The sequence below is a fragment of the Salmo salar genome, chromosome 18, assembly GCF_965601325.2.
Source record: "Salmo salar chromosome 18, fSalSal1, whole genome shotgun sequence".
In the NCBI taxonomy this organism is placed as follows: domain Eukaryota; kingdom Metazoa; phylum Chordata; class Actinopteri; order Salmoniformes; family Salmonidae; genus Salmo; species Salmo salar.
This window is the reverse complement of record NC_138308.1, coordinates 42,057,201-42,079,194: the sequence shown is the minus strand read 5'-3', so window position 1 is coordinate 42,079,194 and position 21,994 is coordinate 42,057,201. Positions and strand designations below refer to the sequence as shown.

The 21,994-nt window shown below is 41.7% G+C and overlaps 1 protein-coding gene across 1 annotated transcript; it reads left to right on the top strand.

Moving 5' to 3' along the window:
- Window positions 1-3,952: 3,952 nt before the first annotated feature.
- Window positions 3,953-21,802, top strand: LOC106594791 (myosin heavy chain, fast skeletal muscle). The gene is made up of 41 exons (XM_045701100.2): window positions 3,953-3,999; window positions 4,481-4,526; window positions 4,654-4,881; window positions 5,229-5,375; window positions 5,587-5,743; window positions 6,245-6,272; window positions 6,534-6,642; window positions 6,757-6,849; window positions 7,025-7,085; window positions 7,236-7,334; window positions 8,125-8,228; window positions 8,665-8,803; window positions 9,505-9,623; window positions 9,796-9,945; window positions 10,043-10,213; window positions 10,439-10,742; window positions 11,290-11,354; window positions 11,448-11,535; window positions 11,651-11,768; window positions 11,896-12,019; window positions 12,420-12,556; window positions 13,186-13,441; window positions 13,681-13,923; window positions 14,229-14,405; window positions 14,504-14,649; window positions 14,839-14,929; window positions 15,297-15,686; window positions 15,784-15,910; window positions 16,084-16,202; window positions 16,352-16,548; window positions 16,698-16,881; window positions 17,016-17,181; window positions 17,507-17,631; window positions 17,808-18,116; window positions 18,857-19,060; window positions 19,204-19,329; window positions 19,469-19,639; window positions 20,087-20,191; window positions 20,279-20,374; window positions 21,247-21,378; window positions 21,684-21,802. Exons 3-41 carry the CDS (start codon window positions 4,666-4,668, stop codon window positions 21,702-21,704), a joined length of 5,814 nt encoding a protein of 1,937 aa, XP_045557056.2. The 5' UTR covers window positions 3,953-3,999; window positions 4,481-4,526; window positions 4,654-4,665; the 3' UTR covers window positions 21,705-21,802.
- Window positions 21,803-21,994: the final 192 nt, after the last annotated feature.

Sequence of the window (21,994 nt, the reverse complement as noted above, 5' to 3'; positions counted from 1 at the left end):
ATTCATTCAAAGGCTGAAAGAAAAAAATGGAGTAGTCTCGTGACTGCGCATCTCCAGTGTCACTGTCCCCAGGCTGACCACTTCCAAATTCTCCTGCTGTTCTTCGCCCAGAGACAGCAGACACCCCATTCCACTTTCTGGCGGCTTTAGAGAGCCAATGGAAGCCTTAGAAAATGTCACGTTACAGCACAGATGTATTTTCGATAGAGATGCAACAGAAGGACAACAAATTGTCAGACAGGGCACTTCCTGTATGGAATCTTCTCAGGTTTTGGCCTGCCATATGAGTTCTGTTATACTCACAGACACCATTCAAACAGTTTTAGAAACTTTAGAGTGTTTTCTATCCATATCTACTAATTATATGCATATTCTAGTTTCTGGGCAGGAGTAGTAACCAGATTAAATCGGGTACGTTTTTTATCCGGCCGTGAAAATACTGCCACCTATCCCAAAGAAGTTAACACACTTCTCAGGATGAGTACGGGGAGCTGACACAGGTGGCATTGCTCCTCAGGGCGAATGCCGTACATACTACACCAAACCAACAGCTCTCTTTCTTCACTCTCCTCCAATTTATCCAACAATTCCTTGAAAGTCTAAATCTCCCCTCCGTTCACTCTCCTCCAATTTATCCAATAACTCCTCAATGGACTCTGACTCACCCCAATATTCCTCTTCGCTCCCCGACTCGCCCCTCGGCCTCGCCGACCAACCCATGTGCCCCCCTCAAAAAATATTTTGATGTTGCTTCTTGGGCTTGTGTCATGGCCGCGAACCCTGTCGTCATCGCTGTGCTTCCTTCACCACTTGCGTCTCCCGCCATGGAAGGCGATCATGTCCTGCCAGGATTTCTTCCCAAGTCCAGGATCCTTTCCCATCCAAAATCTCTTCCCAAGTCCAGGACTCCTTCACCTGGTCACGCTACTTGGTCCTGGTCGGATGGGATATTCTGTCATATTTGTTATAATAATGATCGGACCAAGGCGCAGCGTGAGTAGGGTTCCACATAGTTTATTAGAAAGTGAAACTTTTGAAAAAATACAAAATAAATAAAGAATATACGAACCGTGACTACAAAGCAACTACATATAACCAATATCCCATAACCCCCCAAGTGAAAAACAAGCTACTTAAGTATGATCCCCAATTAGAGACAACGATTACCAGCTGCCTCTAATTGGGAATCATACCCAATCACCAACATAGAAAAACAAACCTAGAACCCCACATAGAAATAATAAACTAGACTAAAACCCCCAGTCACACCCTGACCTACTCTATCATAGAAAATAAGAGCTTTCTATGCTCAGGACGTGACAACATTGGCCCCGATAATAGACTTACCATGATATATTAGAGGCACATATCTCCCTGAGATTACACAGACCCACAACGAATTTGAAAACAAATCCAATTTTGACAAACTCCCATATCTATTGGGTGAAATACCACAGTGTGCCATCACACCAGTAATATTTGTGACCTGTTACCACAAGAAAAGGTTAACCAGTGAAGAACAAACACCATTGTAAATACAACCCATATTTATGTTTATTTCTTTTCCCTTTTGGACTTGAACTATTTGCACATAATTACAACACTGTATATAGACATAATATAACATTTGAAATGTCTTTATTATTTTGGAACTTTTGTGTGTGTAATGTTCACTGTTAATTTTTTATTGTTTATTTCACTTTTGTTTATTATCTATTTCACTTGCTTTGTCAATGTAAATATATGTTTCCCCATGCCATTAAAGCCCTTTGAATTGAACTGAACTGAATTGAATTGATTTGATATGTGACCTGAAAAATAAGACCTGAATGAAGTCCAGCTTGGTTGTTTTAGGGATCCATGCCACGGCATGTGACATGTCATATATTTTGACTGGCTGTGACATTTTAATGGATTGAATCATGTAAAAAGTGCTGCCGTGTGCCAAGGCCCTTGTGTGTCTCAGGCAAACTCCTGTCTGTGGTGATAAAACGACTTTGTGAGAACAGCGTAAGTGTTGAAAGCACCATTAAAATGTCTTGGATCAAGAGTTACTGTCTGATACTCCCAAGGTCCTGCCAAAATATGTTAAATATGTACAATGACAGTTTTATAAAGACAGTTTACTCAACGGTTTGATGGCATCTGGTTGTTAACAGTGTGTCAGAAGCCAGAAACTCCTGTTCTGGACAGCCCATCCACATGGTGTACAGGCTCTTATTCCACACCAGCACTATGTCCCTCGGATACAAAAACACAGGTCCAATATCATGCCAGATCTTTGCACATTAAAATAATTTGAATGTCATAAACTCTTAGTCTGCATGGTGTTGATGTTCTCTCCACCCACAAACACGCCAAGTAAATATATTCTGTCTAATAACAGTGGCATCGGTGCCAGATTTAGGAAATGTTGGCAGAGTGAAGTGAAGACGAGAGCACAGTCCAAGGAATTAAAAGGCCTTGATGGTCAATCCAGATGGTCAGTTCCCTGCTCAACTAGTGCATCCAGCAGCTCCCCCCTATGGGGCTTCTTGTACTGATGTGCTGGGTCCACACTGCTCACAGAACAAACAGGAGGTATTCAGGTGAAATGTTCTGAACATTGCTGATAGAAATGTATTGAATAGAGCTGACATGATTCTCTATTCTACCTGACAGACAGTCATATCTGTTCTTCACAATACATTTCTGTCTGAACGTCACCTTATTGAACGTTAATTTAGCTGCACCATATTAGTCACAAAGAACATTTAAATAACTATTAAATGTAGAGGTTTGATAACAGCAAAGATGAGATAGATATTGAAGAATGTGAAATGCCTGACTTGAAAGAAGAACTTCCTGATTTGATTTATTAGGATCCCTATTGGCTCACGCCAATGGTGACAGCTAGTCTTACTGGAGTCCAACACATAACCAAATCAGACATTACAGACAAAAGACTTTACAATTTCCATACATTAAAATACATTAACATCTAGTGTGTGTGTGTGCATTACATTGCTGAATTACATGTATTAAAAATAGTTTAAAGAAATGTCTCTGCTGATGGTGGCTCCCTCACAAGTTGCTAGAGCTGTCTGTTAGAAAGATATTAAAACTGTATTGTAAAGGATTAATTAAAATGTAATGGAAATGGAAAGGAATCTGTTACTTTATTGTAACTATCCCCTATTCATTTTGAAGCAGTTTTATATAAGCCAGCTGCTAAACGGTTTACCTCAGAGTGTAATAAAAGTTTGAGCCAGCTACATGGCTGTCAGAAATATGAGTGGATAAGATGATTGAAATACTGTACTAATGTTATGTAAGCCTTAAGAATCCTCCTGGACCGTTTTAGACAACTGAAATGTGAGATGATTAAAAGCTCCTGCAGCATCTTCAATAGATCATTCTGTATAAAAATAACTACACAGTTGATTTAACACTTTTATGAGCTGTAATTGAAAGCCTAAATGTTTCTGTTAAAGCTTTTAAATATTTTTAATATGATAGATCACAAGTATGAGGTGACTGAGGAGACAGTTCAGATTTGTTTACAACAAAATATAAAATTGGTCAAAATACAAATATTAAGTTGATGACAAAAATGAATGTAACTAAAATTGAATAAAATAAGGTCAGATTATTCTGAAATGTTTTTAGTGGTAATGGGTTAACATGAACTCAATTACAGTATTTCAGGGTAGAAACATTGGAGTCAATCTGATACCTCAAACTTTTGATACTGTCATAATTATTAGTAATGCCATCTTTTATTGATGTTAACTCAATTCAATTTAGAGACAAATATTACATATAAAAGTAATGTAATGAGAGAGTGGTTCTCCTGCAAGTTGGTGGCGCTAGTGAGACACAGAAATACAGAGGTCTCATCCAATCTATTTCCTTTACCAGAGCGGTCCATAATTAACTTTTGCTTGGTTGACAGTTTCAACCAGATATAAGCAGGCTGAGACCCCAGCATCCATAAGTCAGATACCTTCCTTCTCTGTGGTAAGACTCTCCACCTCCTCATATGTTTACATTTGTGTCATCTTAGCGCTCAGCATGTGAGGCAGTAGCTAACTGCGCTGTTTCAGTTGACTTCTGCAGTTAGTTATTTACATTATTTCTGCATTGTCAGATTTTACAATATGCAATCAACTGACTTTCATTTTACTTTAAATGTGTTTTACTTGAAACCTGTAGCTTTTATTTACAGGCCAAAGTGGTGCTCCTGCTGTTTGTAAATTGAAGGGTTGGTCTATAATGTAACTGTGTTTTCAGGGGTATTTATTTGAATTCTTGACAGACTGTGTAGTTAAGTGAGTTGTCACCAGGAAAATGAAAGTGACCAGTTGCACCTGTAGTTGAATTGTTCAAGGCTGTAATGATTGTGTTGAATTATACCATTCTAAATGTTTTCTACCTCTTCGGGGGTTAAATGATATGGCTTTAGACTTGTGCGTATTCACAACAACCTAATGTTTCCCAGGGTCCTCCAAGAAGTACAAATTCATCTGTAGGAGGGGAAAAATAAGGTGAGACATAGTTTGAGTCTTCATAAGAAAAGTGACAAATGTTCCGTGAGAGAAACCTCTCACAACTCTGTTGACTGTGGAGGAAGCACCAGAGTCAATCATGTTTCTTGTTTCGTCACTTTCCTAGTGATCCGTCACCATGAGTACGGACGCGGAGATGCAAATCTACGGCAAGGCTGCCATATACCTCCGTAAGCCTGAGAAGGAGAGGATGGAGGCACAAACTGCACCCTTTGATTCAAAGAACGCCTGCTATGTCGCAGACACCAAGGAGCTTTACCTTAAGGGTTTGGTCACTGCAAGGGCTGAAGGAAAGTGTACTGTGACAGTCACGCATCCGGACGGCACTAAGGAGGTAAGCCTGATTTGAAATGCATTCAAATTACTCTGTCTTGAAATTAACATCAGAATGATCAAAACATGCCAATAGACAAAATGAAATCAGTAACAACAGCAGAATATAACCTTCAAACACATACATTTTATCGCTGCTGTTTAACAATATCATGGCATTTTTTATATTGACTTGTTAAGAATCACCATGTATATGTCGGTGGTTGATAACAAAGTATTTGGGTAAGATGGGGGGTATGGAGTTAAAACAGTAATTTTTTTAAAGATTGAACTTGTATTTAATGAGCAGACAGAATTCAGTCCTGTCCAGTTTGATCTGTGTATAATCTATATTTCTGACTGTTTCAGGCAGGAAAAGAGTTCAAAGAAGCAGATGTCTACCAGATGAACCCCCCTAAGTACGACAAGATTGAGGACATGGCCATGATGACCTACCTGAATGAAGCCTCTGTGTTGTATAACCTCAAAGAGCGTTATGCAGCATGGATGATCTATGTAAGATAACTGTATAAACATACACACACGTACAAGAACATGAGATACACACATACAGTACTACACATAAAGTAATGGTAGAAACCAAAACATACCAATACAGTAGACCTACATTACTATACCATAGTACACCCACATCCTCACATAAATCCAGGTAAACGTCAATCTGATTTTTCTAATCCCCTAATTGAATTTATTCTCTTTCATCCAGACCTACTCTGGGCTGTTCTGTGCCACAGTGAACCCCTACAAGTGGCTTCCTGTGTACGACATGGAGGTTGTTAACGCCTACAGAGGGAAGAAGAGGATGGAGGCTCCACCCCATATCTTCTCCGTCTCTGACAACGCCTTTCAGTTCATGCAGATTGGTATGAGATCTAATGGATGGATGGATGGATGGATGGATGGGTGGGTGGGTGGATGGGTGGGTGGGTGGATGGATGGGTGGATGGATGGGTGGATGGGTGGGTGGATGGGTGGATGGGTGGGTGGATGGGTGGATGGGTGGGTGGATGGGTGGGTGGGTGGATGGATGGATGGATGGGTGGGTGGATGGGTGGGTGGGGGGTGGGTGGGTGGGTGGGTGGGTGGATGGGTGGGTGGGTGGGTGGATGGATGGATGGGTGGGTGGATGGGTGGGTGGCTGGGTGGGTGGGTGGGTGGGTGTGTGGATGGGTGGAAGTTAAAATATGTTTTAGAGAGGTATCTACTGTTTTCTAGTCTATGTTAGTACAGTTTGCTGGTAAAACTGATTTCACTGGCCTTGAATGGAAAATGTTCCAAAATGAAATTGATGATGATGCTATGAATTCAATAATGTCCCCATAATGTTGCTTGAGTATGATAATCAATATGTTGTTTTGTTACAGACCAGGAGAACCAGTCCGTCCTGATTACGTAAGTTGTTTACTAAAATCTCACTTGAGAAAATGTTTCTACTGTAATATGTTGTGTCCTATGGGTGTGATGAAAATACATGACATTATGAATGGATTAGGCTATGCATAGGAATGAGTCAATGAGTGGGATATTTGTTAACGATTTACTTATGAAAGAAAACAGGTCAACAGTGTATGTTTCAATGTTATTTGTTAGTGAAAGTCAATCTGACATTCAAACATGTTACTAAAACCCCTGTTTCTCTGTCATATTAACCAGTGGAGAATCCGGTGCAGGAAAGACTGTCAACACCAAGCGTGTCATCCAGTACTTTGCCACCATTGCAGTGTCTGGTGCCAAGAAGGAAGCAGAGCCAGGCAAAATGCAGGTAGGTTGTACCTTTCTAACACATTGCAGTTTGGTGGGCTGTGATCAAGCAATGGAGAATAACTAACTTTACTACTTTACCAGTTTCTGAGCAACTTGTGTTTGTCTCAATCAGGGGTCTCTTGAGGATCAGATCATTGCTGCTAACCCTCTGCTGGAGGCTTACGGTAATGCCAAGACAGTGAGGAACGACAACTCGTCTCGCTTTGTAAGTATGAAGGGCATAGTGGGAAAGTTACCTTATATTGGACAAATGTATTTCAGTAGTTCCCTTTTGTTATATCAATAGATGTCCAACAAACGGTAACATTTAAAGGGGTCTATCAAAGTAAAATGTTAGATGTATTTAGTGAACCTCTTTCTAACCCCATGCTCTATTTTAGGGTAAATTCATCAGGATTCACTTCCAAGGTAGCAAACTGGCTAAAGCTGACATTGAGACCTGTGAGTTGATTTTCATTGTTTCATTGTTTCTCAATTCTTTACTAAATTCACACAGATTTTTGGGGGAGATAATATTTATCTCATGTTCTTTCTGTCTCTCTCTCTCTCTGTCTCTCTCTCTCTGTCAATATCTCTCTCTTTCTCTCTCAGACCTGCTAGAGAAGTCCAGAGTGTCCTTCCAGCTTCCCGATGAGAGAGGCTACCACATCTTCTTCCAGATGATGACCAATCACAAACCTGAGATTGTTGGTAAGGCAAAGTAGAGTTACAGGATCAATTATTCCCACCCCCATCTGTGGAATTCATTGTCCACACTATTAATACTATCCCAATGAGTACATCCAATGTAACAAGGCATCTAGACATGGGTCAGGTCTTTGGGAAAGATGTATCAAGTAATGCACTGTGATAAGTGTTGTGAATGTATCTTTCAAGGATTTGATGTAATCTATCATACGACATCCAGTGGCCCTTTGGGGTATTTCAGATGATCCCAGGGGTCTGTAATTATCTCTGACCCTCTGTGTGACATTATCACATGTCAAATATATTAAATAACGTAATACTATGATTTAAAATAGAAAATAGAATGACGAAGGTGTTAAACATCCTAGATATAAACCATCAACTTAATGAATACCATTGGTGTTTAATATGAGGGTTTCAGCATGAAATATATTTTTTTACACATTTGGTTTGATTATATGTTTGTTGTTAATGTTTAGGCATCAAACTGGGGGCAGTTTTTAAACAAAAGTAAATATTTTGAAGAATTGTATATATAAATACATTTTTTTTAAGTTATTAAAATTTGAATTACCGAAGTTACGATATGTTGCCATAGATTTTCTGTTAATTGACAAAATTACTGAAGATTACGGGAACTTTGGTAAATTACCGCCGATAACTTTGAAACCCTAACAGCAATATAAAATACTTGAATCCATCTATTGGGTAAAGAAGAGAAAGAGATACTGTAAAGGTAGGACAGAAGAAATCTAACAGATTTATCTGACAAGACATTCTCTGTTGTCCATAGAAATGTCACTCATCACCACCAACCCCTACGACTTCCCCATGTGCAGCCAGGGTCAGATCACAGTGGCCAGCATCAACGACAAGGAAGAGCTGGATGCCACAGATGTGAGTAAAACAAAGGGTTAATCATATTTTATATATGTAATGGATATGACCACCATTCACACTGAATGCACTGTTCAATCCCAACTTGGTGGCAGCAGGGAATTTTCATGTATTTTGTTTTGTTTGATTCTCAATGCCTTGAGTTAGTTAGACATGTGCCTCAAGGAACTCTTCATACCTTCACACTTCACCTTGAGGCACGTACTGTACATGTAAGACATCCACAAGAGAGTGCCACTAAATCCCTGTGGAACTGTGTAAAATGTATTTTGTGCTGTCGTCAACTAGTGTTGGCCAAATGTAATCACGTGGATCTGAGAAGCCAGTCAAATATATCCATCCCATGTGTTCTGGTGAGAGACCAGAACTGTAGTATAATGTATGTGAGCAAACTACTGTTCAGTTCATCACCGTTGTACTTCCTGTCTAATGCCAGGATGCCATTACAATCCTGGGCTTCACTAATGATGAGAAGGTTAGCATCTACAAGCTGACAGGAGCTGTACTGCACCATGGCAACCTGAAATTCAAGCAGAAGCAGCGTGAGGAACAGGCTGAGCCAGACGGCACAGAGGGTGAGTCCCAAACATAGATATACAATATGTAGAGCATTATAACCATTCCCAGTACCACTCATAGACATACAATATGTAGAGCATTATAACCATTCCCAGTCCCACTCATAGATATACAATATGTAGAGCAATATAACCATTCCCAGTCCCACTCATAGATATACAATATGCAGAGCATTATAACCATTCCCAGTCCCGCTCATAGATATACAATATGTAGAGAATTAGTCCCATTCCCAGTCCCACACATAGATATACAATATGTAGAGCATTATAACCATTCCCAGTCCCACTCATAGATATACAATATGCAGAGCATTATAACCATTCCCAGTCCCACACATAGATATACAATATGTAGAGCATTATAACCATTCCCAGTCCCACTCATAGATATACAATATGTAAAGCATTAGTCCCATTCCCAGTCCCACTCATAGATATACAATATGTAAACATTAGTCCCATTCCCAGTCCCACTCATAGATATACGACACGTAAGACAGACAGAGCCTCAAAGTCCGGCAGGAGATCATTTATAGAGACCAAATTCCAACCTCCAGAAAGGATTTAAAATGATGGATGTGGATTCAAATCAAAACCTAACCCACAAAAAACTTCGCCAAACCCTTTGGTCAGTGTGACATCAGAATCAAGTGATATTGTGTTTCTGAGTCTGTTGATGTTGGTTTTCTCTCCAGTGGCTGATAAAATCGGCTACCTGCTGGGCCTGAACTCAGCTGAGATGCTGAAGGCTCTGTGCTACCCCAGAGTGAAGGTCGGCAACGAGTATGTGACCAAGGGACAGACTGTACCTCAGGTAAGGCGACCAAACACAGCTTCTACCATTTCCTGAGCGCCATAAATCTTTTGGTGATTGATGAGTGCATTGCTTGTTTTGAATAGTGATGTTGTTTTCTCCAAGCTCTTTTCACCTTATCACTAGACATGGTCAATATCTCATGTATTAATTTGAGGTAATTTCATTGCAGGTTAATAACTCAGTCTCGGCTCTGGCCAAGTCCATCTATGAGAGGATGTTCTTGTGGATGGTCATCCGTATCAACGAGATGTTGGACACCAAGAATCCAAGGCAGTTCTATATCGGTGTGCTCGACATTGCCGGGTTTGAGATCTTTGATGTGAGTCTGAGACCAGAACAAGACAATTAGTTGTGATTGAGAGGGATTACAGCCTTGTATGATGATAAAATGATCCCTTCTGAAATTCCATCAACAGTACAACAGCATGGAGCAGCTGTGCATCAACTTCACCAATGAGAAACTGCAACAGTTTTTCAACCACACCATGTTCGTCCTGGAACAAGAGGAGTACAAGAAGGAGGGAATTGTCTGGGCCTTCATTGACTTCGGCATGGACTTGGCTGCCTGCATTGAGCTTATTGAGAAGGTAAACTGTCTGTCAGGATTATAATGGACCTCAACAGCAAAGCTCAAATGGAGTGGTGTGAGATATTATCACATGGTACAACGTATCTGACTGTTGAGAACTCAAAATGTTTCCTATTATGAGCCCCTAAATGAAGATACTCTGATAATAGCATGTTTGCTAAAAGAATAAATGTGATCCTAAATGTAAATATCACTAATTTGATGTACATCTCTTTTCGTAAAGCCATTGGGCATCTTCTCCATCCTTGAAGAGGAGTGCATGTTCCCTAAGGCTTCAGACACTTCCTTCAAGAACAAGCTGTATGACCAGCATCTTGGCAAAAACAAGGCGTTTGAGAAGCCCAAGCCTGCCAAAGGCAAGGCAGAGGCTCACTTCTCCCTGGTTCACTACGCCGGCACTGTGGACTACAACATCACTGGCTGGCTGGAGAAGAACAAGGACCCTCTGAACGACTCAGTTCTTCAGCTGTACGGGAAGTCCTCAGTCAAACTGATGGCTACCCTGTATGTCGCTGCCCCACCTGAAGGTAAGACTAGCAGCACATCAAAAGATTTCATGAAGAACTAGTTACAACTCAGTCCCATTTTCTTTAAAGGGTCAGTCTGCAGTTGCTACATCCATTTGTGGACTTATTAAGATATGTACCCATTCATTCTTGAAGGAAATAACTTTCTTGAAGAACATCAGCTTAGTTCAGACGTTGTACCCCATTAGAACCCAAAATATGAGCTTGTTTTACTCCAATGTTTGTAAACAAAGTAAAGGGAAACAAGATGGTCAGTTCTTTAATTCATGGCTCTGTCTATGAATTTGAGTGGTTACATTTCTCCAGACCATCTCCCAGTTTTTATTGAAACAGGGGCAGGGAGAATGCTTTGTTACTGTTTCAACTGCTGATTGCTGCTTTAGCGTCTTTAAGTGTATCATGATTTCTCTGGGTGATTTACTGGATCATTTACTCATACAATAGGTGTTATTTTACACAATCTCATTGGCAGCATTTGCATTACGATACGTGTGAAGTTAACCTGAGATTCTCTCATTTATATTGAACTTTTCTCCATTTACAACAGATACAACCAAGAAAGGAGGCAAGAAGAAGGGTGGTTCCATGCAGACTGTGTCCTCCCAGTTCAGGGTGAGCTTTTAAAATGTGGATATTCAGTCCTTCAAAAGGTGTATTGATTATCAGAAATGATTTCTGAGAACATGGTTTGTAACCCTCTTACAGGAGAACTTGGGCAAGCTGATGACCAACTTGAGGAGCACTCATCCTCACTTTGTACGCTGCCTGATCCCCAACGAGTCAAAGACTCCAGGTACAATCGATGTTGAGTTAAATATGACATCTTGTCAGTACCTTATCAGTAACATTAACAAACCAGTCTTTAACCTGTATATGAGTATTAAAAGAGACTTGGTTTGTGTTTCCAGGTCTGATGGAGAACTTCCTGGTTATCCACCAGCTCAGGTGTAATGGTGTTCTGGAGGGTATCAGGATCTGCAGAAAGGGCTTCCCCAGCAGAATCATCTATGCTGACTTCAAGCAGAGGTACACACACACCCACACACACACACACAGAAATATCTTCTCTAAGGGTTATCCCAACATCAGAATAGCCTTATTATTTGACGTAATATAACCAACCTATTACAACTTGACATTTCTCCTGATTCAGGTACAAAGTACTGAATGCCAGTGTCATCCCCGAGGGCCAGTTCATGGACAACAAGAAGGCTTCTGAGAAGCTGCTTGGGTCCATTGATGTGAATCACGAGGACTACAAGTTTGGACACACCAAGGTCAGTCAAATACCCCCCAGCAAAAGCTAACAATAAAACACAACTTCAATGATAATGTAAACTCTAACCCTTCAATGTCTCTCCAGTAGATCTATCCATATTTATATTATTTCTTAAAAATGTTTTTTTTTTAAAAGATATATATTGTACTCAATTAATTATCTTGTGCTTTATGTCAGAATGGTATCTCTGCAGTTATCTATGTCAGTGTACATTATTAATCTACAACTATACAATAACTTACAACTCATAAACAACCTATCCCATGGTTTGTTTGTAAGCATTACAATGTTTATGTTGTTCAAATCAATCTAGTGGTTTGGTTCCTCTCTTTTGATTCACCCTTTCTATCTGTTACCACCTGACTGGTTCCATAATTGACCATGTCAACCTGTGTCAGGTGTTCTTCAAAGCCGGTCTGCTGGGTGTCCTGGAGGAGATGAGAGATGAGAAGCTGGCCTCTCTGGTCGGCATGGTCCAGGCTCTCAGCCGTGGATTCCTCATGAGGAGAGAGTTCACCAAGATGATGGAGAGGAGGTGAGGAAGAGTAGACATCTTGACAAACAATTCTGTCAACCACCTGTATGTAATGTATAATGATTACATAGTGAATATGCTGTGAGTTGTTCAGGATGAGAAAGTACATGTTATAATATTCTATTAAAGCAGCAGTTTGGGATTTAGCAAGCTGTTCAATTGTTATTTAAATAAGTGATATTTATCCATTAACTCTGGAATAATATGAAATGCCTCATGATCTTAACATTACCTGTCAAGTCTTTCATCTACAGCGCTGTATATAAGAGGGATTACATTTCCCTAGCCCCATTCCTCAGCTGTATTCAAAAAGTGGTGGGGTCCCCGTTTTGTTATTCTTCGAATCGCAGAATGTAGCTTTAAAGATGTCATCCAGTGATTTAAAAACAACTTTTCCAGTTAAGGAATACTGGGAATGCCTTACTCCTTGAAGTTTGTGCCTAAAAAACAATTTTCCTCAAAACATATATTTTTACCCTTTAGTGTTTGTACTTCACTGTATTTATACTTGGGATATCGATTTCCACAGGAAAAGTAAAAAAAACACTGGAGGAGATCTTTAAGCATGTCACTCACCATGTCACTCACCATGTCACTCACCATGTCACTCTATCCTTTCTGTGGACCAGAGATTCCATCTTCTCCATCCAGTACAACATCCGTTCATTCATGAATGTGAAAACCTGGCCATGGATGAAGTTGTACTTCAAGATCAAGCCCCTGCTGCAGAGCGCTGAGACTGAGAAGGAGCTGGCCAACATGAAGGAGAACTATGAGAAGATGACGTCGGACCTGGCCAAGGCTCTGGCCAAGAAGAAGGAGTTGGAGGAGAAGATGGTGGCCATGGTGCAGGAGAAGAATGACCTGGCGCTTCAAGTCGCATCTGTGAGTGAGCAACAGGCCTCATCAGAGCACATTTAGACACACAAGTACACAGACACAATCGCACACACATCTGCACATAGGAACACACGCACACTGTGGCTAACTCAAGAAATTGCCCATGGTATATATTTATATTTCAAACATTTAAAGTGATTTGCTCTGACCTGTTTGACTAAATCAAGTCTATATTTTGATACACAAAGTGAGGCTACAGATATTTTCTCCTGTTCTGAAATCAGGATTCAGAGAATCTGAACGATGCTGAGGAAAGGTGTGAGGGGCTCATCAAGAGCAAGATCCAGCTGGAGGCCAAACTCAAAGAGACGACTGAGAGGCTGGAGGATGAGGAGGAGATGAATGCTGAGTTGACTGCCAAGAAGAGGAAGCTGGAGGATGAGTGCTCTGAGTTGAAGAAGGACATTGATGACCTGGAGCTCACCTTGGCCAAAGTGGAGAAGGAGAAGCACGCCACTGAAAACAAGGTTTAGTAGACTGTCCAACCAAACAATAATCCAAAGAATAATCAACTCAAAACATGGCTCAACAGGATTGGAATTCAAGGCTTTTTGTGGGTGCAGGAAAAAAGAAAGAAAAAAAGTGGAATTTCAGTTGTGGTGTACTCCCCACAATCATTTCATGTTCTGCTCCCCCCTCGTTTATGATTTCCATTCAGTACACTGGTATGGAGTACAGTGCCATCTAGTGTTAAGTCTATAGTACAGAACTTGTTGACACATATCAATTATAAATGTAACTAATTATCCCATTTTGTTGTGGCCATTTTCAGGTTAAAAACCTGACAGAGGAGATGGCGTCTATGGATGAGAGTGTTGCCAAGCTGACCAAGGAGAAGAAAGCCCTCCAAGAGGCCCACCAGCAGACACTGGATGACCTGCAGGCAGAGGAGGACAAAGTCAACACTCTGACCAAGGCCAAGACCAAGCTGGAACAGCAAGTGGACGACGTGAGTGGAGTTTTACATTTTGGACATGATAGAATGTAAGATGATATTATCTACAGTTGTTTAGATTTGACCAATATACGTGTGTTTTTTTCTTGTAGCTTGAGGGTTCTCTGGAGCAAGAGAAGAAGCTCCGTATGGACCTTGAGAGAGCCAAGAGAAAGCTGGAAGGAGATCTGAAACTGGCCCAGGAGTCCATAATGGACCTGGAGAATGACAAGCAGCAGTCTGATGAGAAAATCAAGAAGTAAGCACAAATAAATTACTACAGTATTCCCTGCCATCTTGATCAACATAATGGTTCTTCTTGGCTCATTCTTGTAATTATGAATTTGACTGTACGTGATTCTTAGAAGCAAAGTGAATGGTAATATAGGCTCCCTTTACACTGTCTAACCTAAACAAACTTAGTAATCAACGTGTTTGTGTTTGTTAGGAAGGAGTTTGAGACCACCCAGCTCCTCAGCAAGATAGAGGATGAGCAATCTCTGGGAGCTCAGCTGCAGAAGAAGATCAAGGAACTGCAGGTACAGTACAGGATCTAAGCTCCAGTACAGGAAAATAACTGACACATTCTTCTGGTAGCACACATTCTTACTGGTGGATTCCGATGGCTCAGTAAGATGGAAGATGGTGCTTCTTCCTGGTGCTTCTTTCTATGTAAAGATGTTGCTTCTTACCGTTGTTAGTTTGGTTCCTGCATGGGACACTGTCTAATGGGACACTGTCTAATGGGACACTGTCTAATGAATAAACTAACTATGTTAGTGTAACTAGCTATGTATTAACACATTTATACTAAATATAGAGTACATACTATTATTATGTAGTGATGTTCAATTGTTTCAACTGTATTGTAGTGTTCATTCCCCCTGCTCTTACCCCCTGTTATAGGCCCGTATTGAGGAGCTGGAGGAGGAAATTGAGGCAGAGCGTGCTGCCAGGGCTAAGGTTGAGAAGCAGAGGGCCGATCTCTCCAGGGAACTTGAGGAGATCAGCGAGAGACTGGAGGAGGCCGGAGGCGCCACTGCTGCTCAGATTGAGATGAACAAGAAGCGCGAGGCTGAGTTCCAGAAGCTGCGTCGTGATCTTGAAGAGTCCACCCTGCAGCATGAGGCCACAGCCGCTGCTCTGCGCAAGAAGCAGGCCGACAGTGTGGCTGAGCTCGGGGAGCAGATCGACAACCTGCAGCGCGTCAAACAGAAGCTGGAGAAGGAGAAGAGTGAGTACAAGATGGAGATTGATGACCTCTCCAGCAACATGGAGGCTGTCGCCAAGGCTAAGGTGAGTAGTGATGTTTTGGTCAAGCAGTGATGAGGAGGGTCAACTACATTACCATTCAATAAACGGAAGTTGACAGTCCCATATGTTTCACTAACAGGGCAATCTGGAGAAGATGTGCCGTACTCTTGAGGACCAGCTGAGTGAGATCAAGATTAAGAATGATGAGAATGCTCGCCAGGTCAACGACATCAGCGCACAGAGGGCCAGACTCCTTACAGAAAATGGTACCATCAACAATGAACAACAAACCAATATAGTTCACCTCAGTAGTACACAATAACATGTGTCAAGGGCTGTAAATTCAGTCTACATAGGGCAGAAACTATGATTCCTCAAAATACAATTTCAATCTTAGAGAACAGAGTCCCCATAACAAGATGTCCCTCTATTCCTGCAGGTGAGTTTGGCCGCCAGCTGGAGGAGAAGGAAGGCCTGGTGTCTCAGCTGACCAGAGGCAAACAGGCCTTCACCCAGCAGGTGGAGGAGCTGAAGAGACAGATTGAGGAGGAGGTCAAGGTAAGGGACCCAAAATGGAAACCACCTATCATAGTTTAGAGCTTTATCTACACATACTGTTTTTACGCCACCCTCAGAGACTTCTCCTGTCATTTGTTTTACTCTCCGTCTCTAATCTTTCTTTGTCTTTCTTTCTTTCTCTCTCACAGGCTAAAAACGCACTGGCCCATGGTGTCCAGTCTGCCCGCCATGACTGTGATCTCCTGAGAGAGCAGTTTGAAGAGGAGCAGGAGGCCAAGGCAGAGCTGCAACGTGGCATGTCCAAGGCCAACAGTGAGGTGGCTCAGTGGAGGACTAAGTATGAAACTGATGCCATCCAACGCACAGAGGAGCTGGAGGAGGCCAAGTGAGTTGCACACAATAAAAAAACTCAAATAAACGGTGTGGATGGTGAGGGTGGTAGTGGGATCTGAGAAAATGTTACTTCAATATGTTGCGCAACATTTGTTTCACAACAAATGACGCAACATAACACCACTCTCTGATGTTCAACAGGAAGAAGCTGGCCCAGCGTCTGCAGGAGGCTGAGGAGACCATTGAGGCGACCAACTCAAAGTGTGCCTCCCTGGAGAAGACCAAGCAGAGACTGCAGGGAGAGGTGGAGGACCTCATGATTGACGTTGAGAGAGCCAACGCCATGGCCGCCAACCTTGACAAGAAGCAGAGGAACTTTGACAAGGTGAACATTTATAAACCTCACTCTAGGGTGATATTTCCTGTCTGCTATTTGATCAGATGTAGTATAATTGTAGCATATTTCTGATTCATAGCTCTATCAATGAGTTGTAATGAAAATCCCATGGATTTCCCCAGGTTCTGGCAGAGTGGAAGCAGAAGTATGAGGAGGGCCAGGCTGAGCTGGAAGGAGCTCAGAAGGAGGCTCGCTCAATGAGCACTGAACTCTTCAAGATGAAGAACTCCTACGAGGAGGCTCTGGATCATCTGGAGACTCTGAAGAGAGAGAACAAGAACCTGCAACGTGAGCATTTGACAGCAGTTATTTTTGCCTGATGTTTGACCAGTGGTTGAAAAAGGAACCAACTGTAATCATTAACATTATATCAAAATAAATGTTTAACAGTCTCAGAATGTTCATGTGAAGTTTAAAATACATTTTTTGGAACTTGTAATTGGTATTCCTTTGAACAAACCAATGATGTGGAGGGCAATTAGATTAGCAAGACAGTATGAAGTGCTGTTCATTAATGAACTGTTATTATGATTCAATATAAACTTCAGTGCATGGGTGATACCTACTGTCAAAATCTCCCAAGTCTAAACAGCTCCTGTGCTTGTGTGTGCAGAGGAGATCTCTGACCTAACTGAGCAGATCGGAGAGACTGGCAAGAGCATCCATGAGCTGGAGAAGGCCAAGAAGACCGTGGAGACAGAGAAGTCTGAGATCCAGACCGCTCTGGAGGAGGCTGAGGTACAAACTACAGCTGTTTGATAGGAAAAGCAGTGTTACACTTGCCAATACCAACTACAATCCAAAGATTCCTGTATTGGTGTTTATTGTCGTCATATACACAGTATTTAAATCCTTTTGATATACACATCCAAACATATTGAGCACAATTCGCTTGACTGCTTCTCTTTGTCCAGGGCACACTGGAGCACGAGGAATCCAAGATTCTGCGTGTGCAGCTGGAGCTGAACCAGATCAAGGGTGAGGTGGACAGGAAGCTGGCTGAGAAGGATGAGGAGATGGAGCAGATCAAGAGGAACAGCCAGAGGGTGATTGACTCCATGCAGAGCACCCTGGACTCTGAGGTCAGGAGCAGGAATGACGCCCTGAGGGTGAAGAAGAAGATGGAGGGAGACCTGAATGAGATGGAGATCCAGCTGAGCCATGCCAACAGGCAGGCCGCTGAGGCCCAGAAACAGCTGAGGAACGTCCAGGGACAGCTCAAGGTAAAGGGACTTCGACATCAGGCTCAAAAACCTGAACATGGGGAGGGATTTTTTTTGTGAATCAGTAGAAAAGAATATAACAGTGGAATGTAATAGAGTGGACTAATATACTGTACACTCTTAGAAGTAAAGGTGCCTGGAAGAACCTTTTGGGTTGCTGCATCGGCAGAACCTTTCCAGTTGAAAAAGGTTCTTAGAGGAACCCCTCTGGAACCTTTTTGTGATTGTAGCGGTTACATTTTGAACCTATTTAATAATATATCAGATTGGAGACGTTGGGATTTGCTCTTGAGGAATTCGTACACCTCCACTGGCCTCATTGAAAAAACAAAACTGTCAGTGTTCAACCGTAACATGCGATGACAATACAACAGAACAGATGAACATGAATACAATTTACTCTAACAGGTGGCCTCAAAACAATCTATCTTAAAGCCATGCCCCTACAAAGCCTTGCCTCCACTCCAGGGATCATCCATGAACCCGTTGCTACATTGAACCATTAAAGGTTTATCCAAGAACCCCTCAACTAACCAAATGTGAAAAGATGAACCATTGACTAGCAATGGTTCCTTGAGGAACTCTAGGGGTTCCTTGAGGATCTCCAGGGTTCCTTGAGTCACCACTAATTCTAAGAGTGTAGAAAGGTAGGGATATTAGGAACATTTTTACCCATTAACATTTCTCTCACCGATCGTATCGCTCTACTTCCACAATTCCTAATTCATTGTGAACCCCAGGATGCCCAATTGCACCTTGATGATGCCGTCCGCGCCGCAGAGGATATGAAGGAGCAGGCAGCCATGGTGGAGCGCAGAAACGGTCTGATGATGGCTGAAATCGAGGAGCTGAGAGTTGCTCTGGAGCAGACAGAGAGAGGCCGCAAAGTTGCTGAGACTGAGCTGGTGGATGCCAGCGAGCGTGTCGGACTGCTGCACTCCCAGGTACGGGTCAAAAGCCATTTTAATGAAACTCAACCAAGCATACTGTTTACACACATATAGAATTCAACAGTGCTTGCTTTTAGATTTTCATAATTTCAGCCTTCTCTTGAGAGTCAAACTAATCACCTTGTTTCCTCCTTCAGAACACCAGCCTTGCAAACACCAAGAAGAAGCTGGAGACTGACCTGGTTCAGGTGCAGGGAGAGGTGGACGACATTGTCCAGGAGGCCAGGAACGCAGAGGAGAAGGCCAAGAAAGCCATCACTGACGTGAGTCCTTGAATTACATGAACTATATTTGTCCCCAAGGCCCAGTGGTAGCTGGGCTGGTTTAACCACACCAAAGATCTCAAAGGAGCTTTATGATTGGTGCCAGTTGGTACATAAATTAAACTAACTACCATTCCAGGCGGCCACGATGGCTGAGGAGCTGAAGAAGGAGCAGGACACCAGCTCTCACCTGGAGAGGATGAAGAAGAACCTGGAGGTCACAGTCAAGGACCTGCAGCACCGCCTGGATGAGGCTGAGAATCTGGCCATGAAGGGAGGCAAGAAGCAGCTCCAGAAACTGGAGTCCAGGGTGAGTTAACAGCAGGGTGGATTGAAAAACAGATTGCTGGAAATGTATTTGATCATATAAAAATACACAGGGGCATTGTGTAATGGCTTTTTCTCTCAATAACCCACCTACATCATGTAAAGTAGTTGTTTTCATTATAGACCCCTTTAATGTAAAAGTACATAGGACGTCCCGTGTGGCTCATTTGGTAGAGCATGGTGTTTGCAACGCCAGGGTTGTGGTTTCGATTCCCACGGGGGACCAGTATGGAGAAAAAAATGTATGAAATGTATGCATTCACTACTGTAAGTCGCTCTGGATAAGAGCGTCTGCTAAATGACTAAAATGCAAATGTAGGAGCAGACAACACTTCTTGACCAGTAGAAGAAATTACTCTGTTTTACAAAGATTTGTTACGTCTGACTTCACCACCTCACATAAATGCCTACGTTTATTTTTTCCACAAAGGTGCGTGAGCTCGAGACTGAGGTGGAGGCCGAGCAGAGAAGAGGTGTAGATGCGGTCAAGGGAGTCCGCAAGTATGAGCGCAGAGTCAAGGAGCTCACTTACCAGGTAAGAAAAGTGCATTCTTCACACACTAAAGCACACTGGTTTGTGTGTTAAACTATAGACTATTGATTCTTTTAACTTCTCCCACAGACTGAGGAGGATAAGAAGAACGTTGGCAGGCTTCAGGACCTGGTAGATAAGCTGCAGATGAAAGTGAAGGCCTACAAGAGGCAGGCTGAGGAAGCGGTAAGTTACAGACTTAGTCAAAAACTCTGAAAGCTTACATTCCCTAGTAGATATCGCAAAACTTCATGTCTAGACAGTTTAAGTGTTGCTACTGCACATCAGTCAACATTGACTCAATTGATAGTGCAAGTAAAGTGATATGTAATTCCTATTGGAATCGAGACAGAGTTAGGAAAGTTCGATTTTTTAAAACTGCATTCAGAATGACTATCAGGGTTAGGAAAGTTAATAACATGACCACCTAGACCAATACATCTTATAACTGATTGAACTGGTTTAGAAAAAACTGTTATTTATCTTTGTGTAAAATAAGATGAATCAGTCAATGTACAAAAACACAGGTATTATATACAACCCAAAACATTCACTAGAGCATAATGGGAAATATGATAATAATGGGTGTGGTTTAGTGTAAAACAATAACTGGGGTTTTTAACAGCAACACTGGGTGTTTGTTTATACCACTGAGTGTTAATTTCACTCTTACAGAGTGAAGTGTACTCCCGAATCAACACTTTAAATGTTACACTGAAAAATCAACACTGGCCAATTTCCTGTTTATGCCTATGTGTTATCAATTAAAGGAGAGGGGGTTGAATATTATTTAGCTTTGTGCTGTGGGCTCATCTGGTGGTAGTGCTGACTCTCCTGGATCACATGGCCCTGGAAGCAGCAGTTTGATCCTCTATTCCACCACTCACTTTCTCTGCTATATCATCTATCTCCCTATATATACTGTACAATGCTATTCTAAATCTGTCAATACATTTTTTTTTTTTTAAATACCTTTAAAAAATATATATTAATTTGCTACCTGAAGCTTCAAACGTTCAATAGTGATGTTAGGCTCTCCCTCTCTTTTCCTCGCCCAGGAGGAGGCATCCAACCAGCACATGTCTAAGTTCCGGAAGGTTCAGAATGAGCTGGAGGAGGCTGAGGAGCGTGCTGACATCGCTGAGACTCAGGTCAACAAGCTCAGAGCCAAGAGCCGCGACAGCGGAAAGGTAGAGAACTGCTGCTAAACCTACATCTGACTGATGTTCAGACATGACCACATCAACACCACCTATGATTCATTCTTCACAGAGGTCAATACTGACCTTTTACAATCACTCAAATGTATTTTGGATCTCTGAGATCAAATTCTCAGGACAGGGTAAATACAATTTTTTTTATAAAAGGTTAATCAAAAATCAAACTGAGCACTGATTCTGAAATACTTTCTCCATTCTGTTATTTCAAAGTGTTGATATATTTATCATGTTCATTATTAATACTGATCCATTCTGTTATGTCTTTCTTCTTATAGGGAAAAGAAGCTGCTGAATAAACAAGACCAAAGTCTTATCGATTTCCTGTGTTTCATAAAATATGATTTTCATGGTGAAATGTTGATCATTGATTAAAAATATGTAAGCCTACATACAATTCCTTTGTGACTGGACTTTTTACTCAGAAAATAGGACTTTGCATTTTTTTATTGAATGTTAAAACATACAATCTACTTGCAGTGAAACTGCTCAAAATCTACATCGCATTCAGTCATTTAACAGACTCCCATTCAGAGCGACCCACAGCAGCAACCAGGGTCAACGGCCTGCTCAAGGGCACATCAACAGA